The sequence below is a fragment of the Panicum virgatum genome, chromosome 1N, assembly GCF_016808335.1.
Source record: "Panicum virgatum strain AP13 chromosome 1N, P.virgatum_v5, whole genome shotgun sequence".
NCBI lineage: Eukaryota > Viridiplantae > Streptophyta > Magnoliopsida > Poales > Poaceae > Panicum > Panicum virgatum.
The window spans coordinates 1,301,591-1,322,957 of record NC_053145.1 but is presented as its reverse complement, the minus strand read 5'-3'; the positions used below and the strand labels follow the sequence as shown (position 1 = coordinate 1,322,957).

General features: G+C 43.6%; 5 protein-coding genes across 7 annotated transcripts; 3 read left to right on the top strand and 2 right to left on the bottom strand.

Moving 5' to 3' along the window:
• Positions 1–1,836: 1,836 nt before the first annotated feature.
• On the top strand, positions 1,837–4,336 carry LOC120654441 (protein trichome birefringence-like 12). Its single transcript, XM_039931976.1, has 4 exons — positions 1,837–2,619; positions 3,033–3,173; positions 3,319–3,568; positions 3,693–4,336. The coding sequence occupies exons 1-4, from the start codon at positions 2,039–2,041 to the stop codon at positions 3,972–3,974; spliced, it is 1,254 nt and encodes a 417-aa protein (XP_039787910.1). The 5' UTR covers positions 1,837–2,038; the 3' UTR covers positions 3,975–4,336.
• A 203-nt stretch (positions 4,337–4,539) lies between these two features.
• LOC120654442 (autophagy protein 5-like) lies at positions 4,540–8,053 on the top strand. Of its 2 annotated transcripts, none has more exons than XM_039931977.1 (8): positions 4,540–4,882; positions 5,714–5,838; positions 5,952–6,018; positions 6,616–6,705; positions 6,788–6,875; positions 6,964–7,107; positions 7,307–7,438; positions 7,521–8,053. In XM_039931977.1, exons 1-8 carry the CDS (start codon positions 4,748–4,750, stop codon positions 7,655–7,657), a joined length of 918 nt encoding a protein of 305 aa, XP_039787911.1. In that variant the 5' UTR covers positions 4,540–4,747; the 3' UTR covers positions 7,658–8,053. The 2 variants fall into 2 exon arrangements, with proteins under 2 accessions (XP_039787911.1, XP_039787912.1); XM_039931978.1 differs by having other exon boundaries at positions 4,547–4,882; positions 7,541–8,046.
• Positions 8,054–8,405: 352 nt separating this feature from the next.
• LOC120654439 (UTP--glucose-1-phosphate uridylyltransferase-like) lies at positions 8,406–12,546 on the top strand. Its single transcript, XM_039931974.1, has 21 exons — positions 8,406–8,589; positions 8,736–8,783; positions 8,927–9,018; positions 9,089–9,179; positions 9,350–9,410; positions 9,503–9,580; positions 9,652–9,702; positions 9,800–9,873; positions 9,977–10,049; positions 10,142–10,199; positions 10,289–10,335; positions 10,414–10,479; positions 10,646–10,678; positions 10,784–10,836; positions 10,906–10,981; positions 11,089–11,145; positions 11,226–11,309; positions 11,391–11,489; positions 11,582–11,686; positions 11,908–11,979; positions 12,334–12,546. Exons 1-21 carry the CDS (start codon positions 8,531–8,533, stop codon positions 12,358–12,360), a joined length of 1,404 nt encoding a protein of 467 aa, XP_039787908.1. The 5' UTR covers positions 8,406–8,530; the 3' UTR covers positions 12,361–12,546.
• A 37-nt stretch (positions 12,547–12,583) lies between these two features.
• Positions 12,584–14,049, bottom strand: LOC120654440 (peptidyl-prolyl cis-trans isomerase FKBP18, chloroplastic-like). Its single transcript, XM_039931975.1, has 6 exons — positions 13,733–14,049; positions 13,495–13,565; positions 13,322–13,408; positions 13,075–13,224; positions 12,906–12,965; positions 12,584–12,818 (listed from the first exon to the last, which is right to left on the bottom strand). The coding sequence occupies exons 1-6, from the start codon at positions 13,971–13,973 to the stop codon at positions 12,756–12,758; spliced, it is 672 nt and encodes a 223-aa protein (XP_039787909.1). The 5' UTR covers positions 13,974–14,049; the 3' UTR covers positions 12,584–12,755.
• Positions 14,050–14,422: 373 nt separating this feature from the next.
• On the bottom strand, positions 14,423–20,120 carry LOC120654438 (glutamate receptor 3.1-like). Of its 2 annotated transcripts, XM_039931971.1 has the most exons (8): positions 19,986–20,120; positions 18,364–18,708; positions 16,913–18,261; positions 16,546–16,823; positions 16,136–16,167; positions 15,643–16,049; positions 14,839–15,374; positions 14,423–14,579 (listed from the first exon to the last, which is right to left on the bottom strand). In XM_039931971.1, the coding sequence occupies exons 2-7, from the start codon at positions 18,626–18,628 to the stop codon at positions 14,901–14,903; spliced, it is 2,805 nt and encodes a 934-aa protein (XP_039787905.1). In that variant the 5' UTR covers positions 18,629–18,708; positions 19,986–20,120; the 3' UTR covers positions 14,423–14,579; positions 14,839–14,900. The 2 variants fall into 2 exon arrangements, with proteins under 2 accessions (XP_039787905.1, XP_039787906.1); XM_039931972.1 differs by lacking the exon at positions 19,986–20,120 and having other exon boundaries at positions 16,913–18,253; positions 18,364–18,535.
• Between the last annotated feature and the right edge of the window lie 1,247 nt (positions 20,121–21,367).

Sequence of the window (21,367 nt, the reverse complement as noted above, 5' to 3'; positions counted from 1 at the left end):
CCACCCCAGCATCGTCGTCTACATGTGCGGCAGCAGGAGCGCGGCCAACACATCTCCCAAGCGCCGGGCAGCCAGCCGTGTCTCACTCATCATCGTCATCACATCATCGTCAACAAGCACACAGAAGTTTTAAATCAGTGTACAGTGGAAAACTACGGCGTTGTTTTACAACTTGAACACAAATGGTCTTAGGCTACACGGACTGTAACATATACATTCTGGCGTTATATAGTTCTGAAATGGTGAGTCTAGTTGATACATTAGCTTTTACTAAACTCAGATTCTATTTGATGTTTGTGCAGGCAATCACTGCTTACTCAGTCCCCTGTAGTTCTACCCTCAAGATACCTTGATATCTCTGACGAGTCTGCTTCTAGGACTGGAAATGCAAGCTGTTCTTCCGAGGTTGGGCATAATTCTATTGAGACTCCAAAAGAGCTTCAAACACATCGTACCATGACCCCAAGTCCATCGTACCAACAAAGGTTACTGGGAAGAGCCAGTTTTGTACAGGATCAGTGTGAGACAACTATCACCAATTGCGCATCGTCAACTAAATTGGATCGCGGAAAGAGAAAGCTTTGCTTCCAGCAACCTGCCACGATCCCTGTAATAAACCTCGAACCGGAACCAGCAACCGAAGCATCCACCCACATTGCCTGCGGAGTCACTGATGACAGTTATTATGATGATGCTTTCTTTGAGAATCTTAATTTTGACGCAATTGAAGCAGAAGCAACCGCGCTGTGGAGGCAAAAGACTACCCAGTCGGCACAGAAACCGGTGGAAACTAAGAAAGCGTCAGAGCTTAGCTTTGCACCTCCATCATTCGACCTTGGTTTCTGATACCCCGTGTAAAGTGAACCGGGATACCATCTGGCTACCTGATCATCCGGGAGCGTGTCGGGAACTGTGTGAGGCAATGAGCTTATGACTCGGGAGCATTTCTGCAAAGGTTTGAAGCTGCATTACATGATAATATCACAGGATCTGACATGCTGCTGTTAAGATCTAGCCGTGTTATTTATGGGCGCGCTGGAAGATCAGTGGGAGGTGGATTTTGTATATATATACATACTGGTGCTAGAAGTGTATTATCCCAGTACAGAATAATATATATATATATATATATACCATGTATAGTCTCTCTCTCTTCTGTAAATACTGCTCGATATACAAGGGTTTGCATGTATGTAAACACTTGAAAGTTTTGATGTGTCAATGATGATTGACGGCACTGCCACTTTTCTGTGCAGTATTAGCCACGCTTTCAAAGCTTAACCGAGACTGATTTTGGCATGATGGCAACGTGCCGTTTGGTTGATAGGACGAGTGGTTGCTACATGGTGCCTGGTTGCTGTCTGAGGGGCCGTTTAGTTCCCAAAATGAAATTTTTTTGGATGTCAAATCGACTGTTTGACCATTTATCGGGAGGGTTTTTATGACACTAATTAAAAAACAAATTTCACTGTCTGCTATAATGTGAACGCGGAGATTCTGACGACACTGCATTAACTCTAAGCGCGTTCTAATGGCGTATCATCGAGAGAAGAAAAAAATCACTGTCTGCTCAACGGATGGATACAGCAGGGCAAATTTCTCCGTGTTCTTTAACTCTGTTTAGGGGTTGCTAGCTGCTCTTCATCTGCTCACGCGGTTCTAGTGCTTATCACTTTCATATAAGCACAGTTCGTTCTAGTAGAAGTTTTATGAAGGTGTGTGATGTCACAAATTAAAGAACCAAGCAACTTTGTGTAACTGCAGCCAGTTTTCATGCAAGACAAGTCCAATTTTGATCATCTAGCTCTTGTATCAGTTTAGACTTTAGAATCAAATCCAAAAGGACCTTTTTTTATTTAAAATGAAAATTCGATATCTCTTGCATTAATTTATTGTGCATTAAGAACAAAAACATTAATTAGTGTGCATTAATTCTCATTAATATCCTACCATAAGAACAGAAATACAGAATCCTTGGCATCTCTTTCTTTTTTGAGTAGATCATACTACTGCATTCTGTAGCATTGACGGCAAGAGCATGAGAAGGAAGAGGGCGGCGGCGCCCCTTTCTGCCACGGGGTCGTCGCCGGAGGCGAGCGCAATGCGGCGCCTCCGCCTCCGCCTCCCTTTTCTCCTCCTCCTCCCCGTGACCGCCGCCATCCTCATCCTCCTCTCCCGGCGCGTGACCCCGCCGCAGCCGCCGCTCCCCTGCGGCGCCGCGCTCTCCGACGCCACCGCCGGCCGCTGGGTGCCCACCCCGCGCCCCGCGCCGCCGCCGCTCTACTCCGCGTCCTGCCCGTTCCACCGCAACTCCTACAACTGCCTCCGCAACGGCCGGCCGCCGCTCGCGGCGCTGTCCTGGGCGCCCACGCGCTGCGGCGGCGCCGTCGTCCCGAGGATCGACGCCGCGGGCTTCCTCGCCGCGGCCAGGGGGCGCCGCGTGGGGCTCGTGGGGGACTCGCTATCCGAGAACCTCGCCGTCGCGCTGCTGTGCGCGCTCCGCTCCGCCGACCCCGGCGCGCGCAAGTGGAAGCGGCGGGGCGCGTGGCGCGGCGGCTACTTCCCCAGGGAGGACGTCACCGTCGCGTTCCACCGCGCCGTGCTACTCGCCAAGTACACGTGAGTGAGAGCTCTCTGCTCCTCTGCTGGCTCAATGCTGTCACTTTCGTAGTTTGTTCTTGGCTATGGTTCAGGTTTCAGCAAAAGACACCTTTTTATGAGATTAGTATATAATCTGAAGATATGAATACTTGCATTGCATTGCCATTGTTGCAGATTAAGAATTTGAAAATATCAACATTGCAGCAATTGGTTTATTTGTCTTCATTGAAAGGATAGTCGATAGTGATATTTGAGGGATGAACTGTATCTTTTTGGAGCAAAAGTGAACACTGTTGCCCATGAATACTGCAGGCTGCAGCAGTAGTGATTCATAAAACTGTGTTTATCTTTGGAGCAAAATATTGTACTACTTTTTCTATACTTAAATAAATCATGAAGCTTACATGGTGATAACAACTAATGGTTGAAAGGTGGCAGCCCGTGGAGAATCCTGAAGAAGTTCAGAAGGATGGAATAAAAGGAATCTACAGAGTGGACGTCGACATTCCTGCTGATGAGTGGATAAATGTCACCAATTTCTATGACGTGCTAATTATCAACACTGGACACTGGTGAGTTTCCAAAAAAAAAAAACTTGAACTTTTTCTTGCTGTCTAGTACTGCTGGTGAAGTGCAAAGTCCATTTCTCATCAGTCGGGCTGTTTCTGTTCGAGGCAATGGGATTTACATTCATCCTTACCCTAATGCTTTGATCAGGTGGGGAACATACAAATTCCCCAAGGAGACACCCCTCGTTTTCTACAGAGGAGGAGAGCCGATCGAGCCTCCGCTCAGCATACCCGACGGCCTCAAGGTAGTGATCAAGAGCATGGCCTCTTACATCGACAGGGAGATGCCAAGCAAAACCCTGAAGCTGTGGCGCACGCAGTCGCCCAGGCACTTCCACGGAGGCGAGTGGGATCGCAACGGCAGCTGCGTCACCGACAGGCTCCTCGAAGAAGACGAGGTACCCCACCATTCATGCATCCTGAATGCCAAGCCGTTTCGATTCAGACGGGTCATGCATCTTCAGAGCTCTGATGAATTGGTGTGCTGCTTCCTTTGTCTGTATGAATGAATTCCTGGCGCAGCTGGAGTCCTGGTTCGATCCGCGGTTCGGGGGAGTGAACAAGGACGCGAGGACGGTGAATCTGGCGATCCAGGAAGCCCTGGCCGGATCGGAGTTCCGGCTGGTGAACCTGACGTACATGAGCGAGTTCAGAGCCGACGCCCATCCGGCGACCTGGCTGGGGAAGAAGGACGCGGTGGCCGTGTACGGGCAGGACTGCATGCACTGGTGTGTGCCCGGCGTGCCGGACACCTGGGTCGACATCTTGGCCGCACAAATCTTGCATTACTTCGGGAAAGGCTGATCAACTTGCTGACAGTTTTCTAGATGGAGGAAAGGAAGGAAGCTCTATCTGTTTCAATATGAAATAATAATGCTTCTCTCTCTAAAAAAAATGCTTAATCAAGCAGGCAGTAGGAGTAGCCATCACACACCGATCGTTTTTTTTTTTTGACTTCACACAACTATAGTTAAAAGAATCGAAACAAGTTGGGTTTTAGCCTTTTCAGGTCAAAAAGAAAGAAATAAAGAGGAAAGGGAAAAGTTGCTAAAACTCGGCTTGCACAACACAGTACACAGGACTGCATTTCAACTAAAAACTTCAAATTTTGCTGCTATTTCCAGTTTTCCACTAATCTAAGTTGAAGGGAAAATAGCAGCAACCTACCTATTGTCTTGCATCTTTGGACTGGCTGCCTCGACTGAAAGATTAGACCTGATAACTCTGTTGTTGTTTTTTTCCTCTATGGAAATCTTGTACAAGGAGATTTGAATCGTAAAAATAAATTTTTGGATGAATTTCATGAGAAACAGAATCGTTGGCGTGGTGGCGTCGTGTTCCGTTCCGGAAAAGGACACCTACCCCTCGCCCTTCCCCACCGAACGAACCCAACTCCAACCCAACTCAACCCTGTGCCCTGTGCGTGCTCGGCCCCGGAGGTGGAGCAGCTTGCTTCCACATCTCCTCCGCCGTCTCCCTCCCGTGCGCGACACGCCACAGCGGCGACGCGAAGCGGATTAGGCCGGCGAGCACGGGGGACAGCCCCGCCCAGCGAGATCTGCCCGCCGGCGGCGGCAATGGCTTCCGCGCACGAGGAGGCCGCGGCGTGGTCGGAGGAGGCGGCGCGGCTGGTCTGGGGCGGCGCCGTGCCGCTACAGGTCCACCTCCACGACGCCGACGTCACCGCGCTCCCACCGCCGCCGCCCTTCCTGGTATGCCATACCCCCCTCCCTCGCTCGCCGCCCTCCGAAGGTACCGGGTGCTGCTGCTGCTGTCCTCTAGTCGCTTCGGTTTCCGGTGTTGGTCCTAAGAACTTCAACCGAACTGGCGCCGTCGTCCAAGTTGAGGCGCTTTGTTTCTAGGAACTATTGGTCGCCGTACTCGATTCTCGAATGCTTGGCTTGGCTGTGAAGATCACAACTGCTGAATTCCTAGGGCAGTACTGTATGGGTTGTAGAGTAGGTGTGAGATTATATATAATTCAGATACTGCTGTAGGATTTTCCAATGTATCGACCCAGTACAAGATTCCAGTGGCCTTTAGCCCTGTTAAAGTCTTCACCTTCTGACCCAGAACTGCAGAATGCAAGCCAAACAAAACTTCACATCTGCCTTTGCTTAACAGGGTTGGATAGGGTAATATGCTCGGTTAAATGACTGTGGGTCGTCATGGCTCGCAACTAAAACTCATTCCACTTGTGTAAGGACTTGAATTTAGTGCTACCCCTCTCTGCGAAGCTTTACACAGTGGCCAGGGATAAGCGTAGTATACAAGGTTTACTGCATTGCTGTTAAAACATGAGAATTCATTGCGCCTGGCATTAATATCTATTTTAACATGATCACCATAATTTACCCCTTCCTACCCTCAAATGCAACAAAATGCAAGGTACTATTCACTTTTTGTTTATATGCAAAGACTCATATTTCCTGTTTACGTAGTTGTTCCTCATGCTAAGTAGTATATGCAGAGTTTTTGCTTACCTTTTTAGTGCTTCGTTACCTTATCAGCTTCATTTATGGAACTTCTTTTTGATTGAACAGACATTGGGGCCAAGAATCGGGTATTTGCCGCTTTTAATACCTGTCATCAAGGCTCATTTCAGCAATGCTCTCCCACCTGGTGTTGACACTGTTTGGTTTGAATATAAAGGGCTGCCATTAAAATGGTAACATATGCTACCTTCTCGATATATTTGTGATGGTAATTTGCACATAAGATAACTAATTAAAGTTGAAAGCACATGCTATTGTTGACTGCCTTTTTTTTTTGCACTCTTAGGTATGTACCAATTGGAGTTCTTTTCGACCTTCTATGCGCAGATCCAGAAAGGCCATGGAATCTAATAGTAAGGCTAGGTTTTTCACTTCTACTTTTGTCTTTGATTTTACTTCTATTTACCTGAATGTTCCATCATTTATGGTTTGTTGATATATTATTGCAAGGATGGATCTTATAAACCATTTAGATTTATGTTTTTTTTTTCTTGTTAGCTTGAATTATTACCATACATTTTGTACCAACTCTACGCCTTTTAAAGTTTCATCTGTTTTGTCTTAATTTTGGACAATATTATCATAAGTCAGTTTTGCTAATTAGATCAATGCAAAATAATGAAAACTTGCTTTTACTGCAACACTTTGTATCAAGTGTTTTATAGCATTCATGCACGCATCAATGTTTCAAAGGGTGCTCGGTGCTCACTTGGTAAGTTAGTATACTATAATCTTACTAAAGGGAGCAGCATTGGATCAGGTGCTTATGACGTTTAACATTAACTGGGGTGATATGATTAATTCAGACTTAAGATTTTTTATATATATGTGACAATTTTCTGTTGGAATCTGAAGTCACGAAAACTATCTTGCATTAGTTTGCTGTTTCTTCTCCTGTGTGGCCTTTCCTCTTGCTCTTGTATCCACTAAACTTATGTATCAAAATGCAGGTCCATTTTAGGGGATACCCATCAGAAATTTTGTCACCATGTGAGGGTGAAGATAGTGTGAAGTGGAGCTACATGAATGCACTGAAAGAGGTTTGTTTTGGGAACCAAAATTATTGTCACTTTCTTCCCATCACAAAGCAATCGATTAAATTCTCTTCCTTTGCTTTTGCAGGCCACCTTCATCATTACTGGGAACAGTAAGAGTGTTATGAACATGTCCCAGGCTGATCAAGTTGCTCTGTGGGAATCTGTAATGAAAGGTACTCTCCAGGCAGAAACAACAACATTCGACTTGTCAGATGTATCTCAGTGCCGCATTTCCACTGCTATTGTGTTATTTGTAATTAGGTAACTTGGATGGGTATAAGAATATCTCCATCAGGCTTAAGCTTGGACCATTTGAGGAGGATGGCTTAGTACGAACAGCCTCCATGGAGCGTCAACGTCAACAAAGTTCTGATGAGCCGGAATCCCCTGGAATTGGCAAACCATGTATGCTCTTTTGCTCTGGACTTCATACTGGAATTTGTAATTGAAAATTCCCATACCAACCAGGAATTGATGCGGCAATCCATGCTTACGAAACTTTCATAGCTTTAACTTACATGTCAAATTACATAGCAATTAAGAGCTGCCATGTTAAGATATGCCCGTATACCCTGCTGGCTCTGATCAATTTATCTATGGTTAGGCAGGGTCCCTGTTCGATTATATGTGCGTGGTGTTCAAGAAGACCTTGAGGACATAGAAGATGCAATGCCTGCTCGTGACTGGGAAAGTGTGTCCTACATAAATCGACCATTCGAGATTCGGAAGGTTGAAGGTATGCAGCACTACATTGAACTGCATGCTACATTCCAGTGTTCTATTTTACAGCTAGAGTAGTTGTTTTCCTTAACATGTAGTTCATTCACTCGATGTGCAGGCAGAAGCTACATTACCATGGAGCATGCTTTACAAACATTGCTTCCTGAGTTCTTCAGCTCAGACACCCAAACTGCAGAGGAACTGGAGTCAGCTGCTGGTGATTCAGATATCATGAACCCTTCAAGAAGTTCTCAGGAGGCGGAACCAGCTTCAGCAAGTCTGCGGGAGGCGGATATCACCAAGAAAGCTAAAGTGAAGCTAGTAAGGGTACAGGGCATCGAGCTGGACATGGACATCCCGTTCCTCTGGGTCGCTAACAACTTGAAGAACCCTGAATACTACCTCCATATTTGTGTATATGTCGCAACCAGAAAACAATAGCTCAAAAAGAGTAGATGAAAAAATGTCAGATATTGCACGTAGGGGTCTGCTCCAGAAATCGTTGGCTTTTGTTCTTTGCATTGGTCAGGCGTTACACGGTTATTCTTTGTACAGACGCAGAAATCGTAACCATTTTAGTGTTGATGCACGATGATGCAAGGACGGAATTGGATGGAGTGTTCATTTTTCAGCCGACAAATTGGCCTGGAGTGTTTTTTTTTTGGTTTAGAATTTTTGCGAGGAACAGTAAAGTAATATGCAGTACTCAGGACGTCCTCTTTGTACAACTGAAAAAGGAATTGTTTGGTATGCGTAATGTTGTCAAAGATGGATGAATACTCGATTAAATAAGGAAGGAGCTGTAAAAAATACATAAACCAAGATAAATTCCAGCTCAGTGTCTTTTCTTAGGGGGTAGGAAAGGACACTTCGAGGAACAAAAATGGAATTTTAACAAAATGAGAGAAAAATTAGTGCTTCCCCCGCGGGTAACGGCGGCGCAGCGACGCGGTCTGCCGCTCTTTTTGGTTGGTTCATCTTCATCCTCCCGCCATCTATCGCTCTGGCTTATAATAACCAGCACTTCCTCCTCCTGCCGATCTCCGCGTCTCCCTAGCTCCTATTCTCTCCCTCCCAGATCCATCTCTCCGGTCAGGCGCATCTTGCAATGGCGGACGAGAAGCTTGCCAAGCTCAAGGAAGCCGTCGCCGGCCTCGCGCAGATCAGGTGATCTCCTCCCGTATGCTCTCACTCTCAGCAGATCAGTCATGGTCATGGCTGATGAGATTTTGATCCTTTCTTCCTTGCCATTGCTGCCTTTTCGGCTCTTCCTAATGAGATTCACTGCTACTGCTTGGTTTCTTGGTCTGCAGCGAGAATGAGAAGTCCGGCTTCCTCAGCCTCGTCGCCCGCTACCTCAGGTAAGTAACAGTGAATCAACACCATGCTCGCATGCATCAGCTCATCGCCATGATCAAGAATAGCTCGAGTTAGAAATGGCGGCCAGTTTCGGCATCGATCTGACCGCGTCTGCGCTTGATCGTGCCTGCAAATTGAACTAAAGCGGCGACGAGGAGCTCATCGAGTGGGCCAAGATCCACACGCCCACCGACGAGGTGGTGGTGCCGTACGACACGCTGGAGTCCCCGCCTGAAGGTGCCTCATCACCTGTTGCTTCCCGAATCCTTGTCCTTCTTTAGCCTAGTCATGATCCATGGAAATGCAGACATTGAGGCGACCAAGAAGCTGCTCGACAAGCTGGCCGTGCTGAAGCTCAACGGCGGCCTGGGAACGACCATGGGATGCACCGGGCCCAAGTAAGTTGCATGGCAGACCTGTCCATTCATTTCAGGAACACAACATTGTAAAAGAATTTTTATTTCTCTGAATTGCTGATTGGAGAAGTGGCATCTTAACATGTCTGGTTCAGCAGCTTTCATTCTTTTATGACATCTCTCCAACATGTTGTCTGAAATTAACATTGCAGGTCGGTTATCGAAGTGCGCAACGGATTTACTTTCCTTGACCTGATTGTTATCCAGATCGAGGTGGGTTAAAACATCATGATCCATGCAGCGTTCCGACAGACATCCCCAGGTGATCTTGCATGGTTGACACTCAGTGATGTCATTTTTTTCAGTCACTCAACAAGAAGTACGGAAGCAATGTGCCACTGCTTCTGATGAACTCCTTCAACACCCATGAGGACACCTTGAAGGTAAACTTTCGTCACAAGTTCTTCCTCTTCACATTGGAGGCCAAAAGCTAACAATTATGCTTGTCCTACAGATTGTTGAAAAATATGCAAATTCAAGCATTGAGATCCACACATTCAACCAGGTACCCTAGGCTTTGTTGGTGGAAACTTATTGCTATCCTAGAATACCAACTCCAAAACTATGCTAAGCTGACGATAAAACAATTCTTATCATTACAGAGCCAATACCCTCGTGTGGTAGCTGACGAGTTTTTGCCATGGCCTTCCAAGGGGAAGACCGACAAGGATGGCTGGTAAGACATCACCGTATATAGTTGAATCAGGACATTCATGGCATGAACACAAGTAGTCAAGTACCAATATTGAACACATTTGCTTTATATAAAAAAAATTTAGGTACCCTCCTGGCCATGGTGATATCTTCCCATCACTAATGAACAGTGGAAAGCTAGATTTACTACTCTCACAGGTCTGCGTTAATCTGAGATGTATCCTCAGCTCACATTGTTCATCCAAAGTTTTCACATTAACATTCTTTTTTTTTTGTTTACCCTGTTGCAGGGAAAAGAGTATGTGTTCATTGCAAACTCAGATAACTTGGGTGCTATTGTTGACATGAGTATCCTTGTGTAAATTAGCATCATTATTAACTCTACAAGTTTTCTGGTTAACAAAGAGCCACTTTGCAATATACTTAACTGTTAATAGAGATATTGAACCATTTGATCCACAAGCAGAATGAATACTGCATGGAGGTATGTAATTTCCTGATATCTGATGAAGATTAATTACTTGGAGTTGGCTGATAAGGAAGTTCTACAACCTCATTTCAGGTCACTCCGAAAACTTTGGCTGATGTAAAAGGTGGCACATTGATCTCATACGAAGGCAGGGTTCAGGTAAGCTTGTCTTGTGCTACCAGATCAACAATTTCGTCCTCATATGATGTTCTAGATTGCAAATTCTTTATGCGTAAATAGATGTTCTCAGACTTTATGCATTTTTCAAGTTTTTCATTGACATTTGATTACTTCTTTAATAAAATTATATTCTTTCTGTTTGCAGCTTCTGGAGATTGCACAAGTTCCTGATGCGCATGTAAGTTATAAGATAGCACAGCACATTCGAAATAATTAACTGCCACATCAATGAAGTAATTGTAGTTCTTTTTCTGATATTATTTCCAAAAACTTCTGAACATAGGTGAATGAATTCAAATCAATTGAGAAATTCAAGATATTCAACACGAACAATCTGTAAGTGACCATAGTTCTAGTATTAATTTTTGAAAGAAAATGTCATAATATTATTATTGATTTTGGCAGATGGGTGAATTTGAAGGCTATCAAACGCCTTGTTGAAGCTGAAGCGCTCAAGATGGAGATCATCCCGAATCCAAAGGTAAAAATTCATGTTATCAGGGTCACTTCATGAACTTTGTAACCGGTGTCCAATATTATTTGTGAAGAATACTAAATATAATCACAAGGGACAAAATGTAATTTCAGGAGGTGGATGGAGTGAAAGTTCTTCAGCTGGAAACAGCAGCTGGTGCAGCAATCAGGGTACTGCCAAAATACCATATATGCATTGCCACATTTTTATCTTACAACTACTGATAACAAACAACATTTTATTGGACCAGTTTTTTGACCACGCCATCGGTATCAACGTTCCAAGGTCCCGGTTCCTGCCGGTCAAGGCAACATCAGATTTGCAGCTAGTGCAGGTTTGTATAATATGCTGAATAAAATAATGCAGCTAATGCTGTCCCTGACTGTCTAATTGAAAATATTTTTTGGCCTTGTAGTCTGATCTATACACCTTGGTTGATGGCTTTGTCACACGCAATTCAGCGAGAACAAATCCATCAAATCCCTCAATTGAGCTGGGTCCTGAGTTCAAGAAGGTCAAGCTCAATCCTCACAAAAAGCGGTTCTAACATTAAGTTGTAAGGTCCAAATACAAATAAGATGGTTTTCTTTCTTCACATAATGGCAGGTTGGGTGTTTCCTTGGTCGCTTCAAGTCAATTCCTAGCATTGTTGAGCTTGAGAGCTTAAAAGTTTCTGGTGATGTTTGGTTTGGCTCTGGCATTGTGCTGAAGGTACATCTCCTAATAAGTTACAGAACATCTTCCTTCATTCGCACTAGTGTCACGTACTTATTCAAAGCCTATATTTATCATGCTACATTTTATACTTGTGGATAAAATTCACGTGGACAATTCGCAGCACCCCCTTCCCATGTTCTTGCTATGACTCATTTATGATGATGCATACCTTACAGTTTAGCTTTGGAGTAATGACACTGTTGTATAATTTTTAGGGGAAAGTGACCATCACCGCAAAATCTGGTGTCAAGCTAGAAATCCCAGATGGAGCAATGATTGAGAACAAGGTATATTTTCTCAAGAGGCACTCTTGTTGATGTCTCCAGAATTTTGCAGTTTTAAAGCAAACAGATACCTTAGTTTTGCTCTGTTTAATGTTTACCAGCATTTATATTACCTTCAAGAACAGATTCAAAAAAAATATTATCTTCAATATAATTTTAAAGGGGGGAAGACAGCAATACTAGAACTGTTACATGCTTATGCTAGTTAGAATTCCCAGATGATATTTTAGCATTTCACTTCTAAATAGAAAATAAAGGGGAAAAAACTTAAAATGTAACATTATCATATCTTGACGAAAAATAGCTGATAGCACAGCTGATGTTTTTAACAATACGGTATTTATTCTTTTATTTCAGGATATCAATGGCCCTGAGGACCTTTAAATGAGCACCAGCAAACAAGCTTCATTCACCAAGTGGCACATTGCCGTTCGCCTTTTCCTGTAGATTTGAACAGGCTCCATGACACCGCAGAGAATATTCATTACCCAACTTTGCTTCAATATAATCAATATAAACAATCACATGTATTTTACATACTTTTTTGAGGGAAATGTTTTACATACTTTAGTTCTGCTTCTTGTCCAATTCTTTTTTTTTTTGGGGGGGGGAGGGGGGGGTCTGGTACAAAAAAAAAACTTGTCCCAGCAACTAGGTTGGTACAGTTGCATTCTGATCAACATGGACTTGAATGTCAGTAAATTATTTAATCCATTTCTCTGAAATTCGCATGGTTCATAAGTACATTAATTCTCCCCATAGACTGCAAACAAAAATAGTCATTTTTCTGCAGGAGAGGCCGCTTCCAATAGCTCTATATCCAGTTCAAAAGGAGCATCAGGCTGTAACAAAGCATGGAATCAAACAGGTCACTTCCGTATATGAATGTGCTAATCAAGCTAGGATTCTGATAAATGAAAAAACTTTACCGGTATCTCACTCATCCCCTTTTTCCCATATCCGAGCTCTGGAGGGACAATTACTCTCCTCTGCATGACCAACAACATTTAGGCATAACAGGGGTAGAGTCAGTACAAATAGTAGAGGTGAAAGACTGAATTCTTGAACTTCACTTGTGCTACTTGTCCTCCTGCATACCTTTCCCCCTACTTTCATCCCCTCAGTTATCGTGTACATGGCTGCTGGAGGCTTTGGTGCTGCTTGCGCTGAGTATAGCCCATTGGCATTGTCTGCAAAGTCCCGCTTTCGTTCTTTCCCAGGCAGTGACCCAACAATGAACTCATAAGGCTACTAGAAGAAGACACACATAACATCTTAATTCTTAGTTGCCCTAGAGCAGTACCATTGCGAGCACACAAAGATCAGGAGCAGTTTGCCGGATCACCTGCGCGATGCTTCGGTTCCCTGCTAGGAGCTTGGACTCACGGCTTGACACTGCGGTGATGCCACGGTAAATGCAGTCGAAATGAACCTTCAGAGTTGAGACGATATCCATTAGTTTCAGTTAAGAAGGATGTAGCTGCAAGTGTCCAGAACAGCAGAAGTGACAAGTTTTACCTGCACAGTTGAGCCTTTTTCAGCAGTTGGACCCTTCCCTTCAACAAGATCATAGTACTTCAGTCCATCAGCTGCTACCAAAATCTATGAGATCAGATTGCTCGGAGAACACAAAGTGGAGTTCAATTAGTCAATTTAGCAAGGTTCAGCAAGACTGTAGCTTTGCCAACATATGCAGAACAGATGCAGAGACAAGAAATTAAACCAACAGCGCAAGGAAGCAGGCACACCGACGTACGTGCAGTGACATAGTCCTCCGGCGGCACTACAATGCGTCCCCTCCTCGCGGCGAGCGAAGGCGGCGGCGGCGAGACGGCGGTCAAGAAACCGGCGGAGAGGAGCTGCAAGGCAGCCCGCCGCCGGGAGACGGCGCCGGTGAGGCAGCACGGGACGCAAGCCTCCCTCGAAGGATGAGAAGGAGCAGACGAGGGGAGCCGGTGGCGGTGGAAGGTTCTAGAAGGCAGGCCAGAGGAAGCCATGGGGGAGTGCGAAGAGGGGAAGGGTGACGCGAGGGGCCGAAATGGCGCGCCAACAACTGCCACTTCATCTCATCATATCCATACACCAGGCAGCTCCTAGTGGATGGGTATGAGGAATATCCCATTCCCCACTTGTTTGTTTATTTTGAAACCAACATTCCCATCATTTATATTAGTTTCCTTTTCATATTCCATTAATTTTTGTATTTTTATTTCTTCATTTTCTAGGTCCTGCTATTATGTAGCTTCAAGATTTCAGTGTCCACTTGTCACTGTCCATTTCTGAGTGAAAACTTGAATTGTATGCTGACATTTTTTCTGAACTTCAAACATTTGCAATCTGTTTTGATTTGAATCATAAACAGTGATGGACTTTCCTTGCAAAATCAATTCAAGTGTGGCCAGAAGATTCGTTACAAAGCACGACAAGAAAAATCTGGAAGAACAAAGAATTGAAAACAAGCATATATTCCATTCATCAACTATCATCAACAAGGGTTGTCTCTATACAATTTTGCTGTTGCCAAACTCAGATGATTTTTCATCGCTAGGGTGCTAAAATCAACAGATACAATTCGCTACGCAGCCTTTGGCTCTAATATGCTACTCCCTCCTTCCCTGTTTATAAGGCATACACGTATATCAAGATTCAAACCTTGTCATCTTTGACCAATAATTTGACTATTAAATTTTTATTTTTATAATGCAAATTTCATATGATTGGATTCATAATCAAATATATTTTACAATGATTATAAGTTTATAATCAAAAGTGATATAATATATGATAAATAAATGGTCAAAGTGTTGTTTAGAAGACCGTGTCATGTTCCACCATGCCTTATAAACGGGGAAGGAGGGAGTATATAAGAACGTGTAGATTGGCCCAAAGATGATGCATCTCAGGTCCAAAAGTATGCACAGGCACTAGCTCTCTATATTAACGACACCTCCATTTCTGATTGGCCTCCCTGGCCTTTCTATGTCAACATTACTAGTTGGCGTTGTTGGCATCGAACTCCCTGAAAGGTGCAAAGACCGATTTTGCTTTGGTGGCTCCCTGTTATCGACGAATGAGAAGAATCTTTTGATGCTGTGCTTTGATTTTGATGACCCTGGCTCTGCGGAGATAGAATCAGGCGGTTCATGTCTCAGGTACTGGCGTAGCATGATGCCGAAGTAAATGAGCAGTGCGAGGGCACATGCTGCACCACAAATGAGGAACAGGCCCATGAAGCTCTCAAGGCGGAGCTGGTTCGAGTCCACAAACTCGGTATTGTCAGCTGAGCAATCGCCTGTCCTGAGCCACTTGTCGTGGATCCGCTGCAGTTCCCCATTCTCCGACAAAGTTAGGATTGCGGTGGACAGGTCTATTTGCAGAGGGGAATCCCTTGGAAATGCCTGAAAGAGTGAGTTTTTAAGATGCTAGGTTAGAATGAATGGAATAAAGTGTGCTACACTTCAGATATTTGACTTCTGCTGCTGACAAGTGCAAGAAAGGCTCCATAATCTTAGAGTGTGGCCATCAGCTATGTGCACAGTAGTTCAAATTCTCGCAGTTAATGCAAGGTTACTGTAGATAATCTTGTAAGGAATTATCAAATTTGTTTCTGTTTATACTCCTAGAATAGAATATGTTTCAAGAGAACATAAAGTTCAATGTACTTACAAAGCCCCATCCTCTACTGGTAAAATCTGAGCCAGCTACAGCAATCTTGCAGTTAGTTGACAAAAACAGCTCAACATATGGGCGCTCATCGACAATGGCCATAACACCTCCTTTCTTAGGGCCTAGCTTGAGGTTTTCAGCATACTCTTCAGGAGAACCGAGAGCTTTTAACCTTGACCGTGAGATGTTGAGTTCCTTGACCATGTATTCTTCTGCAAAAGAACCAACTTGGAAACCAATAGGGTAATCACTATTTTTCAGGTCATCAAGTCCTCTTATAGAAGTATCGAGTTGTTGCACCGTTAGGATGGAAGTAAGACTTGCGGTATAGCTGGATTGAATGATCAAAACAACAAATAGCCATATGATCAGAACACCACGTCCTAAGGTGCTCATAGTGTTTTCTCCTGGTAACAAATAAAGATGGAGGTGACATGTCAGAACAGAAGGTCGTTGCCCTTAAAGATAGAACATGGAAGGCTAGTTTACTCACTATGTGCAAAAAATAGAGTCGAAAAGCTGAACCTGCAGAGAATAAAGCAGATTATAAGCACTCATTTCATAGGGAAAAAAATCAAACCATCAGAGAAGCACAATACATGTCGAGAAGTACTTTGACAGACAAAACTAACAAATAGAAGACAATACATCATAATATCACGTGAAATTGATTATGCAAATGCAGACATCTTTTCTTTGACCAATCTAAAATTACAAAATTTAAGTTCCTTGTTAATTGCTAGATGTTCCATTGGAACCAGTCGGCAATGTTGAAAAAAACACAGTTTAAGGCTGCTAAAAATGTGTAATATGTTGCATGGGAACAGTGGAAATCTTAATATTTGTAAGTGAAATGAACAGGTACATATAGTGAATGCAAAAAGGTGCAACTCAGCTCCTTACCAAACAATTGTTATTAATTGTTGTCGTGGTGAGCCACGGAAATCATCATTGATTCGATGCTCAAGAACCCAAATAACCGCACCCACAACAAGAAAAGACAACCCTGTAACACACCACATCCCCAATGTAAATGGCTGCAAGAATGCCCAGGAATTCGTTATATGCTTTTTGACCGGAGCCAAAATAACCAGGCCTGATTCAATAAAGGGCTGGGTGAAATCAAGAGTTTGAGTTCTGTTCATTGTAATGACAATGTCCCCTATTGCTGCATCAAACTCCTGCAGGATAAGTTAACTCTGATCATTATCACATGATGAAATGTGCTGCAGGGGAAAAAACACCAAAAAAGTTGCATGTTCATACTTACATTGTCCGCAACCTTCTGTACGAGTTGATCATAATGAGGATTTTCAGTACCAGTGCCAAAAGCTTGAAACCTGAATGTAACTGGGTAAGGAAGCAAAGACAATGCTTGAGTAAAGACATCGATGCAATAGCCCGTCATTTTCCCAGTAGCGTTATCTAGGGTGACAAACTCTTTAAAGCTAAATCTGTTGGGAACGCCAATTATCAACTCTTTGGCATTGGAAGGAAAGACCCAACCTCGAGGCTTCTGTGCAGTCTCTCCAGGCCAAATGACATCATAGAGATGTTGATTGGCAACAGAAGTATTAGGAGGCTTCAAATATAGGTCTTCTGGAAGGACAGTCGACAGCAATCTTGTATAGTTTGACCAAAAACCAATGGTCCGCACGCCATTTCCAATTATACTTATGATGTCATACGCAGGATGAATGAGTTCACCCTGAGCATTAAATTGCACTTGGCCAGACGCCCCAGTGAAGTTCACCTGTCTAATCTTATCCAGTAATTTTTTTCCCATGTCAAAAACACTCATGGCTTCAAGGTGAAGACTTCCCCCAGTTTCATCACGCAACCTTGAGTCATTTTTAAAGGAAATTCTTCCACCATCATCAAAGAAGGCGTCCAGGGCCCGAGCTACTGCCCACACACTATCATAAACATAAAAACCATAAGCACTTAGGCGAAGATCACTGTGGTTGTATTTCTTGCTTAAGCTGCTCCACTTGGACATCAAATTACTCTTCATCTTTGACTTAGGGATGTGTGGACGTACAGTCAGAACACCTTGCATGCCATTTATAGTTTCAGCAGGAACTGATGAATTAGCATCAAGATAAGAAGAAAGCCAATCAGTTCCAATCCATACATAGCCATTGCCCATCATGTTCAGTCCGTTTGCAAGTGAGAGAAGCTTGAGTCCGGGTTCCGCACCAGTATGGAGGATAATAACACGAGACTCCATATTACTAACGGTAACCAACAAATTTAGAAGGTCACTTCTTTTAGCATTGGAGGGAAACCCAACCTTGTAGGAAATTTTGCAGCGCCTAGCAGTAAGTTCATCATCCAAAGCAGCAATGCCGTTTCGACCATAATCATCATCAATATATATGGCAGTCACTATCTTCCATTGGTAGTAATCAACAACTGCTGCCACAGCTGCCATTTCGTAGAGATCACTGGGCATAGTCCGTACAAAGAAGGGGAACTGGATCGATGATAGAGTTGCATCAGATGCAAAGGACATCAAAGGTACTTGGAGCTCATTTGCGACATACGAAATGATATGAGCAATAGTAGAGCATTGTGGCCCAATGATTGCAATAACATCAGTCTCCATGAACTGCAAAGCTGAAAAAAGGAATACTCATGACCACGACCAGAACTCTAGAATGCAAGCACACGCTATTAAAGAGTGCAAAACAAATGGTAGTGGTATTAAACATGGTCTACCTTCAACCATTCCGAGGAAACCATCGTCGCAATTTGTATCCCTCATGTCAACTTGTAATGTTGTTCCATTTAGAACTGTCGGATCAGAGTTTATATCCTCCAAGGCCGCATGGATGGCAACCGCTGAAACACCTCCAGTGGTGGAGTTAAACCGAAGAATGGAACCAACACTCACAACTGAAGGCCTTGCAGCTAAGCCCTTGCGGACCCCATTAGGGAAGAGGAACAGGGAGACAAGCAACAACATGAGAAACACTATCTTCATTTTGGCTCAAATTGTTCAAAGGCTGCTATGAACTTATGCAGATATTGGTAAATTATCAATGGGTTTGGAAAGTGGGAATCCTGTCAAAAGAGAAAAGACAGAGACACTGTTATTAGGATGAACATATAGAAATGTGCAAGAGAATCAATATATAGATATTACAAATTGAGAGAAAAATTATAAGAAAGGATGTCAACAAATGTAGACATGATGGAAGCAAATATAGGAATAAAATGAACAGATGGATTGGAGAATCCAAAGAAAGCAACTTAGACAGAACAAATACTGATGATCGTTTTGATATCAATAAAAGCTCCCTTTTATCAAAAAAAAAACTGACGATTGCAGTAATATATGATGAATGACAAAACTCATTATGGTATGGTACAAAATGTTCTGAGAGGCACCATTCATGATATATATTTATCCTATTTCTAGAAAGAAGAGAAACCACAAAATGATATCCTAACATTGGTGAACATTCGACTAAAGGAAGCTTAAAGTGGGCCTTAGATTCTTCCAGCGAGCATCATTCAGGCTAACTTTGGTCATATGCCCCTATCCCAGAAACCAGATGCAGTGTGTTCCATTAGTTAATAGTGATAGATAATCGTGTGGCTGTCCCACTCACTCCACCTGTTCCAATTTGCACACCCTTTTGCTATGAACGAAAAGAACAAATGCTGGACATTCATACCTTGGCACTGTGCAAGGCATAAGAACCAAGCAATCAAGGTGTCTACTCTATTCCTTGTGTGGAACAATAAGACAACAAGAAACAAACACACGTCCCATACTAGTTTTTTTTTTAAGTCAACAAACAATTTTGGTATTGCTGGGCACGGTTGCCGCGAGGTACATTCCATAATAGTATGTTCCAACGCAACTGTCAAGGGTGCTTCCTGCAAAAGTGCAGCAAAGCCTCAATTATCAAGCAACCGAATGAACTAGACACGAGCTTCTTCAGCCACTCATGCGATTTGTGCTTGTTTATCAAGTGCTGATCAACAGGATGGACCTAAGTGTAGCGTTGTAGCGAAATCATTGCTCCATCTACAATCAAAACCCCCAAAGAAACGCCAGGTGGTAATGTTGTCAGGAGTTACTAGTATTACTGGAGCACCTTTCAAATTAAAAAAAATAATGGGAGCAAGAAAGATGAACGGAGGAACTGCAGGAACAAACCAAAGAACACAACTTTGATCTGAATCACCGCTGGGAACCAGAGGAATGAGCGGAAATGGCAGCCATTGGTGGCTGGGGACATGAGGATTTGCTCCGCTCCAGGAAAGAACTGGATGTTGGTTGGTTCTGACGCGGAAACAGCATGAGGAGGTAGAATTGCAAGGGGACTCACTGGTTGGCTGCGGTGCTCCCCCGGAAGAGGAAATCTTGGTCGTCGTCTCCGGGTGAGGCCGCTGCTTGACTCCTCGTCTCCTCCTCAGGACCCCAAGACCCGGCGGCGCTGGCCTTCCCTGGTCATTTAATTTTGGAGCCGGGCTGTTTATAGGAAGTGGAGGGGGACAGACACAGACACGGGAGGGATAGGGAGATGGAGATGGCAGGTGGGGCCCATGGGAGCAGAGATAAACCTGTGGGTAGATGCAGGTAAAACTTGGGGGTGGACACGGCGTGCCACGTCATCCGTGAGCCCGTCATCATTGCAGTGGGGTTCCATCTGTTGAAGGAGCACCTGCTAAACTGTCACTTTGCATTTGCAGATTTGCGGATTTGGTTTGGTTTGACTAGCAATAATTACCTTTTTAACAGGGACAGGAAGCTTTAATTTGTCAGAGGCTATAATTTGGATCTAGTGAGAAAATTGCCCAAACTTTTTTTTAGAAAGAAAATTGCCCAAACTATATCTTTTATCAAATGATATACTATCAAATACTCCCTCCATTCCAATCACATAAAATAAATAAGCACATATTTTGACCTTTACCTTTACCATTCACATGCTCACAGTCACAGCACCTGTGTGCTGGCGTGACCCACGTTGTGCACCAGCGACGCTGACCAGGGCCGGCCGTGCGTCCACGTGTCACATGCTCAGTGGTGTGTCCCGGGCCCACCAACGAGCTAACTCTGTTGCATCTCCACATGGTGAGCCCCTACTAGCTTACTGTAGCAGGCAGGCTGTGCCTGGCACAAGTAACCCGGATGCTCTCTCTCCCTGCCCATGCAACCTCGATGAGGCAGGCTTGGAGTGTGTGATTGGGCAAAGAAAGGAATAGAGATTCTCTTCTCTCTCTTTTTTTTTCTTTAGCACAAGATAATAGATATATACTCTTTTTCGTTTATTCTTGGGTCAAGTCGTGATGGTAAGGTAGATTCCCCTGACCTGCCGTTCATCAAACATATTAAGACCCTGTTTCTTTCCATAGATTTTTTAGTCTGTATCACATCAAAAAAAATCTTATCATTTAGAAGTATCAAATAAAATCTGTTTATAAATTTTTTTGCACATATGGGTGTTAATTCGCGAGACAAATCTAATGAGCCAAATTAATCCATAATTTGCTACAATGATGCTATAGTAACCCTTCTCTAACTACAGATTAATATACCTTATTTGATTCGTCTCGCAGTTTAGTCCTGGAGTTCTGCAATATATAATTAGATTTCATTTAATACTTATAAATATCATGATTCTTTTTTATGTGACATGGTCTAAAGTTTAGCCTTTGAATCTGAACATCCCCTGATTGTATTTGCAAACTAAGACGTGAGTGAACA